Source organism: Metopolophium dirhodum, chromosome 7, assembly GCF_019925205.1.
Source record: "Metopolophium dirhodum isolate CAU chromosome 7, ASM1992520v1, whole genome shotgun sequence".
Lineage (NCBI taxonomy): Eukaryota > Metazoa > Arthropoda > Insecta > Hemiptera > Aphididae > Metopolophium > Metopolophium dirhodum.
The window spans coordinates 1,566,262-1,576,350 of NC_083566.1; the positions used below are offsets into that span (position 1 = coordinate 1,566,262).

The 10,089-nt window shown below is 32.2% G+C and overlaps 1 protein-coding gene across 1 annotated transcript; it reads left to right on the plus strand.

Annotated features, from left to right (window-relative positions):
* Positions 1–423: 423 nt before the first annotated feature.
* On the plus strand, positions 424–6,147 carry LOC132948381 (mediator of RNA polymerase II transcription subunit 26). Its single transcript, XM_061018815.1, has 4 exons — positions 424–831; positions 3,708–3,782; positions 4,188–4,412; positions 4,483–6,147. The coding sequence occupies exons 1-4, from the start codon at positions 769–771 to the stop codon at positions 5,128–5,130; spliced, it is 1,011 nt and encodes a 336-aa protein (XP_060874798.1). The 5' UTR covers positions 424–768; the 3' UTR covers positions 5,131–6,147.
* The last annotated feature ends 3,942 nt before the right edge of the window (positions 6,148–10,089 follow it).

The window sequence follows — 10,089 nt, forward strand, 5'->3', positions numbered from 1 at the left end:
TTTATTTCAGGTTTAAAGCTATTATTGGTATGTTATAGCTACCAATCACCATTCACCAAAGTAAAAAAGCCGAAAAATATAAAAAAAACCACGTGCGCGGGTGGGTTGTATGACGGTTAACCTTTCAGAACTAACACCTGTCCGATACACGCAGACGACGATCGTACTTGAACGTCTACCATCGCAGCTAAAACAGTAAAATCATTATACATATTAGATATTAGATTAATATTTCATATTATAATATTCCACGTTTCCACGACTACTTAGGAGCGTAATCGGGACCGTCGTGTTGATACTTGATAAGACTTTAACGTTATCAGCAATCTGCTTTGGTTGGACGACGAAGTGACATTGCCAACTTGCGGAAGTGAACAATCGGCAATCGGTCTTTCGACGTTTTCCGGAAACTTGTACGAGGATTTTCGCCTTCGTGCGTCGTTTTGAACCGCCGATCACGGAACGTTCCGCAAGGTCTACGGGCGAGCCACGGTACAGGCTGCGGACTGAACGTTGCGGATCGGTTCGCCCCGCGGGCGCGGCAACACCTGATCGGTGGTTCGGCCACGGTCGTCACTCACCGCTAGCGGTCGGGCCGTGCCGTCCGCGTAGCCTGGTTGCTTTCGTGTGCCGACCGCCGCCAATCGCCGTTACTGCGGCTCGGGAGCCAGCGGCGGCCCTCAGTGCACGTCCGCCATCACTGTAAGTTGTGCTGTGCGTGCTGATGTGGGCCGACGTGCTCTCCGAACTGAGACCGAATAGGGCCTCATGCAGAAGACTTTTTTCGACATAAAACATAGGTTATTGAGCGCATTGGACGATGAATACAATGTAAGACTATATTATTTTTACAAACTCCCTTATTATTTTATAATTTTTAACTTTTGATTTTTTATTATTATTGAAACACGATATTTACATGTTGTTACGAGTACCGATCGTGGTCGTCTTTTTCCGTGGTTTACGTGGTGGCGCGTTCCGATCGTCGTCGTTGGCGTTGTTATTAATGCAATAATTGTTTTGTCGCGGCCCGCCGACGACGGGAGAAAACGCGAGTGCGATCGACAGCGGCCCTGTCATCGCTGTCGACGTCTCCGGTTTCCCCCGTAGTCGTCCGTCCGCGATATTACGTCCGTCGACGACTGGCGCGCGGCCGCCAGGACCCCCGCCGACTGCCGTCGTCCGTCCGCCGGCGCGTGTGCGTGTGCGTGTGCGTAAAACGTAAACCGATTTTCCGCCGCCGAACGACGGCCACGGCCGTGTGGCGCGCCGTACGTCCGCGAGGTTATGTGTGCGTGTGGTGTGTGTGTGCGCACGCGCGCGTGTGTGTGCGTGTACGTTCTCCGGTCGTGGCGCGCGGGGCCGGCGGTGCGTTTGTCGTGTGTACAATGGCCGAAAATAGGTTGTCGGCGACGGCGGACGTACCGTACGCCGCCGCGCCACACTGATGACATTTCGTCCGGTCGAGCCGTGGCCTACGGAACGTCGGCAGTGCGCACGCGCGATCGACGACGTTCCTTTCTCGTGCTCGTCTTTCTTGCTTTCTGCGTTAGCGTTTAGCGTTATTCGCGATCGCGTCCGCGCGTCTTGTTCCACTTTACAATATTAATAACAATATTATATAATATTCCTCCAACAGCAGCTGTTGTCCCCCGTCTGACTACTGCTTTTTATAATTTTCTTCTTTTTTTTTTCTAATATTGAAACATCTCTCCCTCTTCACTTGGCCCACAACGTGGTTTTAATTCTCGTAGTCACCCTCGATATGAATTTAATCGTTTTTGGATTTTTATAATTTTTGTTTTCGATCGTTTGTCGTTGGCCCTGCGTGTTTGATCGACTACGAGGGCCGTTGCCAAGGAAAATGCCTGGGAAAATGTGCACGCGTTTCGTAAATATGCCGAGGCCGATACCACCACGTTACCGCGCCGCCCCGGAAACGCTGATTTTCACTAACGTTGCGCGGTGGTACTCTTGGCGGCAATGTCTAGGGCCTTAGTCGTCCCCTACAATATGCTATTACGATTTTCGTCTCCAGTACAGTTAATTTCGTCCCAAAAAATTACCACCCCGCCCAACTTACATCATAATTGATGTAATTTGTATCATCAACCCGAACGACATGCACATCGTATCCTCTCGACATAAATTATTTATTTTTGCTGACGCTGTGAAATGCATGACTTTCCAAATTTTGTTTTCTCTTTATTATTATTAATTATTCCTATCGACTCAAGTCGCAATATTGTTGTCGATTTAATTTATTTAAACGTAGACACTTGCGATTTTTTACACCCTACCTATATACATGTTGTTTTTATTTTCGTATAAAGCTATCTAGGTCGTTTTAGGTCAAGGAAACGGAATAATTTGACTAATAGTATTACAGTTTTCATGGTACCCGAATGAAATTCAGCATGTTCAATATGTTTAATAGAACACCGAAGAACTTATAATTAATTATTGTTTGAAATAAAATAAGGCCATTAATTAAATTGACAATTATTTTAAAACAGATTTAATTTTGACTTCCATACCTGAAGGGTTAGGTAGACATAAGTGTAAACATATTAATTATAGCATCGATGATTGCAAATTATTTCTCTGAGACAAAATTAAAATTTCTACCAAACATTTAATTTAGTCATTTTAAACCTAGGTATACCTACATATTTTTTTAATTAATTTGTTATTATCTTAAGACTTAAGCTCATTTAGTCATATCTATAACAACCATTAATCTTCCTATTTGGTTATCTATAGTTCATATTCTGCTAAAATTGTTGTAAAAAAATATTTAAATTATATTTTGTTTTTAGAAACATAATTAACCTTAAAAGTATCTATAAAAGATTTATTTTGTAATGGTATAAATATTAAGACTTATTTATAATATATATGTTTTTAAATAACATTAAGCTCCGTTTTAGTTGCATTTTATAAATTTGTATTATCGTTTGTATGTGTTTTTGAAAAAAATAAACATAACCTATTGTCGATACGAAAAATTATTTTCACCATTTCCTTTATATATTTTTTCTTCTGCTCTATAATATTTCACAGTAAGATTTAAAATCATAGTTTGTTAGTCCAATTTAGAACTGCTGTACCAATATTCTGACATTTGAGTCTTAAATTGTTAAATATATTATGTGCAAATAAATACTTATCTTATAAAATATAAGTTATAACAATATATTAAACTATCCTGATTCCTTGTAAATATTAATTTCATTTAAAAAAAAAGGTTATTCAATCAACAACCATTATTCCTTATATTTTCTTCCTTATAAGGATTTAAAAACAATTATTTATTGATATTAATCACAGCATAACAAACCTCTTTCATGGCCCATATTATCTTTTAACTTAATCGGAAGATATTTTGTACAATTATATAGAATATATAAGGAAAGATGGTGAAGACCTAGGGGATACCAGATGAAGAAATTTTTCATAATACTAGTAACAATATTGCGTGTTTAGATCCTCTCTATTGATGTATAGTTATCACTTGGGTATGGTGTAATATTTTTATATCCTCTTGACGTGTTTTTACAGTTCTAAAATTTAGTACTGATTGATAAAATAAGAAAAACAAGTAGTAGTCCTACTGAATCAAAATTTCATTATAACTAATACTTTGTATAAATATTTACAATGTATATATGATTTAATAAAATATTCATAAATATGTACTGCTCCAGGTTACCGACATGTCTACAGTGTTCGAGGTTATTTCAACCCTTGAACAACTACCGGTTACCACGGAGGTGCTCGAGGTAAATGTTTTTATTTTTATCAGTTGTAGAATGCCATCTTACAGCTTGTATACACATATCACATATTATACATATTATTAGCATTTAAGCCCCAGGGAATCCTTAGATTATTTAATTTCATTGAACTTTTGAGTCCTTACATACATTTTATAGAATAGATTGACATCATGTAATAAATTAATACAGAATAAAAAAAAAAATAATCTGAACCAGAGTTATTTTTATACATTTATAATTTTTATTACTTGAAAACATTTAAATTATATATATTCAAATTCAAAAAGTGTGATATTTGTATACCTAATTGGTATTACCTACTTTTGGCTACTACTACTGACTTAAATTATTATTCATCATATTTTCCTTTGTTTATAAATTTACAATATCTATGTTTGTGTATATTAGGCAACTCGTATTGGTAAAATGGTTAATGAATTACGACGTAAAACTGTGGACAAACAGTTGGCCAAACGTGCAAAGGAGCTTGTACAGAGATGGCGTAACTTAATGATAAATAGTGCTCAGGTCATACAACAGGCTAAGCTCCCTTCCTCACAGCCCAATGGCATGCTTAGCAACCATAGTAAAAGACCTATGACATCACCTGATCAATGTACAGCTCCTCTTAAAGTATGAAACCAATCTTATACAATTTGTATTTCAATATTTTAGTAATATGATTATTATTTTTTCTTTACAGAAACCAAAATTAAATGGAATGCCTTCCCTGAGCTCAGCCATCATGTCACCACCAGTTCAAAAAACACCAGAACCTGTACCTAGTCCAGTTAATGAGCCCGACCCAGAACCTGATCCTATTTTAGAACCCCAGGGTCCAAAAAAACGTGGCCGCAAAAAAGGGGGTAAAAATTCCTCAAAACTGGGGATAAAACCTACCAATCCTGTGGATTTGGAAAGAATGGTGAGCGTTGGTGCCAGTAAACTGAAAACCACCCAAGAAATAATTGCATCATTGCGAAAGGATGATGAAAATTATCAGTTGGAGGAAAAACCACAAATACCTGTACAAGAGTTCCAGGACGAACCGTCTATAACAAAAGTTGATAAACCTAGTCGACCTAAAGTTGCAGACATCGACCAACAAATACAGGAAATATATAATAGATTACCTCCTCTGGACTTAGAAGCCATAGACTGGAGTTCACCTCCACCATCACCTCCACGACCTCCTCTGTCACCTACTGATTTGGTAGACAGAGCTCAAATAGAAGGCGTTACTGGTAATTGGGAAAACGGTGAAACGTTTAGAGAGTGGCACGAGGTCTTAACTAGGGCAAACGATACTGGTGAACCGCTTGTCATACTACCATACGTGATAATTGACTGACAGGGATTTTTTTCTACTAGACTTTGTGATAAAGACATTTCAAGTCTTAACAATGTATATACTAAAAGTAAATTTTTAATAATAAAATTGTAAAAATAAAATAAAAATAAAAAATTATAATATTTACATAGACATGTATCCGACTACAGAATGTGTCTTATAATGTTTTATGAAACTACTTGTCTTTAAATGCTGTAAAAATTTACTATGTTTACCCATGTATAACTTATTGGAAAACTAATACTGCAATTCCTAGATCAAAGTAATAATCATTGTTTTATTTTTCAAATGGAAAATTTAATCTGATTTGTTAAGCTAGTCAAAAGACCAAGTTTAATTTATAATATAATAAATGTTATTATTTGTCTTGTATTTTTTTTTTTTTTTTTGTACGTAACAAAGTAAACTTGGGTCAAACTGCGAAATGCAATTTCTTGTGCCTTCATTGATGTAAATTTTTTTTTAGCAAATCTCATCATAAATATAATATGATGTTTGTTACCATATAATAATAATAAATAATAATAATGTATGTTTACAATGATTATTATTTAAAGAATTGTTCTAAGGTAAAATAGTTTGTATATAAACATTTTTTTGGTCACTATCATTAAATTATACATATACTATTAACTATGTATAATCAATGCTTTTATTTCATCGTTTATGTTCATAATTTGTTTTTTAATCAAAGAACTTCCTAATTCCCTTATTGTTTTAGCTAAATTTGTTAAATTATTGTATATATGATTTTTTTTTCTTTTGTTATTATTATTATTATTAATTTTTTTTTGACCTTTAGTTATTATTATTTTAATATAATTGGCATATAATATTCATGAATAAAAGCATGTATTTTTTTTTTGTCATAGCGCATTTACTTTGGGTACATTTTCTATGTAATAGCTGTTAAACCATATACTATGAAAAGAAAATTTTAAATTTGTTTCACAGTATTGTAGTACTTAACAAAGTACTTTGTTGATATAATAAAATACAATGATTGGTTCTTTTTTATATTTTGTCTTTGTTATTACTCATTTTTCATTACTATTAATATTTAATACCAAAATTATAGTCCATTTGTATTATTGAATACCTACCAAATTACTAGAATAATTAAATAAAAAAATTATAGGAGTTTTGTTTTCACCAGTAAATTAACCTATTTGTTAGTGAACCCCAAGTCCCCCTCAATACAAAGTGTATAATGTATAGGTCAATTATATTTTTTAATTAAATATCCTATATAAAAATATAAAGTATCTATTAATTGGATCCGTATAATGATGTAGAAGCAGTAATAAAGGAGTTAGTAGCCTGGGACAACTCCTCCTGCCGGTCTCATTAATCAAAGAACATGTTTTCATATTTTTATTAAAACTATATCGGCTGTAACAATGTATTAACCATTAAGGTTTACTTATAAAGTTATAACTATTGTCGCTAAGAGCGGGTGGACAGATTTTTATGAACACGCATATAAAATATAATATTACGACGACCATACATTTTTACAATTTTGTTCTTGTATTAATAATATTCGTTTAAATTATCAGAGACAAGAAATAATTGATACCTAAACAAAAAACAACTAGTAATAGTTGTAGGTACTTTAAAATATTGGTTTTCAACACGTTGAAACGGAGTAGGTACTATAGGTTAGGTTAGGTTAGTAGGTACCATCTACGGCTGTACCATAGACTATAGAGTATTACTCTATGGGCTATATTATAACCTATTTGACGTGTGGTGTGAATACTACCAAACCTTGTCCACCGACCACCGTCCGGTCTCCGGTAACGACGTGACGCGTCTGTCGACACCGTGCATTCAAAGCTCTGCTAAATAATACGATTTTCCGTAGGGTACCTACCTAGGTTTATAATTATAATATGACCAAGTATATGTCTATATTGATGAGGGTGTAAGATTCTATGCCACAACGCTTAAATTAAAGATTGGAAGTACCGTCTGCCTGGCACCACCTTTGTAACTATTATAAGCGGTCCTAGCGATTTTTTTTCAAATCGGTTTTGTTTGTTCGGTAATTATTGAAAAACGAATAACAAACGAATACTACCTAGTACCTACCTAGCCAACAGATTTACACCCGTTTAAAATGTTTTAATAAATAGCACGGTGGTAAATAGTTATATTATGATACAATTTTGAATCTTTTTGAGCTAAAGATAGACTATATAAATAGACATTTGGCATTTTCGATTTTTTTTTTCTATATATAAATGTCGATAATAAAAATGTTTGCCCGGTCAAAAACCCTGAACATTTAATTAGGTTCCATTTAAGTTGTTCATATACAACTTAATATGTATCAAAAATACATGGCAACAATAATTGTATAGGTAGGTTGGTAGGTAAGTGTTAAAAGTTTAAGTTTTGACAAAAATTGTAAACAAGTTCAAAATATTTAGTAGTTTAAAATTCATGTAATATCTAAGATTTGAAAACAAGGTGTCTAGGTCCCTAATAAGTTGTAACTAGAATTAAAAAATTAGATTGAGTGTAAATCAACAAATTTAATATTTTTAAGAAGTAAAAAACTTGACAAAACCGGATATTCGAACGAAAAATAATGATTTTCTTAAAATAAATCAATAACAATTAGAATAAATAACCATTACTTCTCGTTTTCACTAAATGTTATTACTAATGTTAGGATTTTACAAACGTGGTAAAATGTTTAAAAGTATATAGTAGTAATAAATTATCAATAAAACATTTTTCACTTGGTAAAAAAGCTTGAAAATGTAATACAATATTCCTTCATAACTTTTTATTATAGTTATTTTTAAATATTAAAAATACATTGACTAGATTTTTTAAAAGCATATAAATAATATGTTATTATGCCTATCATAGACAATTTAATCTTTTTAGGTCTATGTTTTGTATAATGAAAATACGGTGGAACAAATAAACTATAGAACAATAAGAAAAATATATTGTGGAAAATTGTTCATAGGAACAATCATAGGCGTAACTAGACCTATATTTTTGAGGGTTCGCAAATTATAAAGAACTCCCAGACCCCACTCTATATACAGGGTATAACAGGAAGATCTGACAAAAAAAAAATTACGCTACTTAAACGTACCTATGACAAAAATTGTGAAAAAAGTTACTACATTCAAAATTGGAGATTTACTCAAAAAAATATTGGTATTTTAAAATATTCTTAAAAATTAACTACTTGACTTAGATAAATGTTTTTACCATTAAAATTATTCTTATAATAAGATTTACAAATTGGCTAATTTGAATTTTTCCAAAAAAATTTTAATTTAATTTAAAATTTTTTATTTTCTGTATTAAAAAATAAAAATATTCTTTAATATTATACGTGTAGCGCAAAAGACTATAAATTATATATAAAAAAAATTTAAAATATTGATTTGAACAAAAGTTGAATCATCTAGTCTTCTTGTTAATATCTGTATATTAACAATAATTTCAAATGTATATTTAATATTTATATACTATATTTTAATATAAGTGAAACAGTAACAGATAAGAAATAAAATTGTCACAACTATTTATTTTAACATGGTTTTTCTCTCCTGTTAATTATATTTATTTAAAATACTGCTAATTCAGACTTTATAGGATAACGTGGTCCATCTCTCCTCTCTTAATTGCCCAAATCAATAATATTTTGGTATATACCATTATACGGTGTTTTTTATTTGGTTATTTCAGATTTTATTAAGGATTTTTTGACTCTGGCTGATTTGGACAAGAAGTAGAACAGCTTAAAGCTGGAAAATCTAGATTGTCAATTTCTTGTATTTTCTTTTTTTTTTTAAATAATATAGGTTCTATAGGTCTTGTTATTTGTTTAATATTATAAATAATTGAATAAAACATTGATATATTTAATTTTCATAAAATAACACCATAACAGTTTTTCGAACAACAAAATTTAACTGAAATATTGTTGGCTATTTTACGCGTCCTCAATGGTTTTATAAATAAAATTATAACAAATTATAAACAAGGAAACAATATAAACGCACTCACATTCATGAATCATGGGCAGTTTTTTATCCCGCCAAAGATAAAGAGAAAAATATCTAAGTTATTTTGTTGATTTATAAGAAAATATTAGATATGATCATTGTTACACAAATAAGTAATAACGACGTAACTGTGACCTGTTCTTTACAACATTAATTACTTTCCTAAGTTAAAGATTATTTCATAATATTAATTTATTATGTTATACTGTTATAGCCGGGAATGTTGGAACATAATAGTGAAGTACCCAGTTTTTATATTCCTCGATAAACAGTATAGTACAACATTTTTGTATTTATTGATAGAGTACTTCACAAGTTTCCAGTGCACCCCCCTTAGTTGCGCCAATGGGAGCAATTGAATATATTTCTATCAACAAATAGCTGAAATAGGTATGCATTGTTTTAAAATAAATAGTAACAAAGATAAAATGTCGGAATTTGAAAACTCAAAAAAAAAAAATGTAGTATTCCCTCTACCGAGTTTACTGACTACTGCACCTGCAGACTGTAGGGATGGGCAAAATATTTATATATCGATGTTCGATGTATCGATGAATCGAAATTTAAACATCGATTGTTTAGATGTATCGGATTCTTGGAAAAAACCACAAGGTTTTTTTTTGATCAAACATTTTTTTTATTCTGTTATAAGCGTTCTTCAATCATGGGTAAAAAAACAATCATGGGTAACAATTTGCAAATTAATATTATATTTTTTCACATAGATTTACATGGACCTTACATATTAGTATATTATACCATGTTTCAAATTAAATAATTTTTAAAAATAAAAATTCAAGTAATTAAAAAAAAATGGAAAAAAAATGAAAAAAACATCGATATTTTTTGCGATAGGTACATCGAAGACCAAAAATCGATGTTAAAACAAGCGATGTATCGAACAAAAACCTTGAAGTTT

Excerpts from the sequence above, each read along its gene's own strand:
- LOC132948381 (XM_061018815.1), top strand. The coding sequence starts at position 769 with ATGCAGAAGACTTTTTTCGACATAAAACATAGGTTATTGAGCGCATTG. Across the intron at positions 3,783-4,187 it reads TTACCACGGAGGTGCTCGAG|GCAACTCGTATTGGTAAAAT; the intron begins GTAAATGTTTTT and ends TGTGTATATTAG. Across the intron at positions 4,413-4,482 it reads AATGTACAGCTCCTCTTAAA|AAACCAAAATTAAATGGAAT; the intron begins GTATGAAACCAA and ends TTTTCTTTACAG.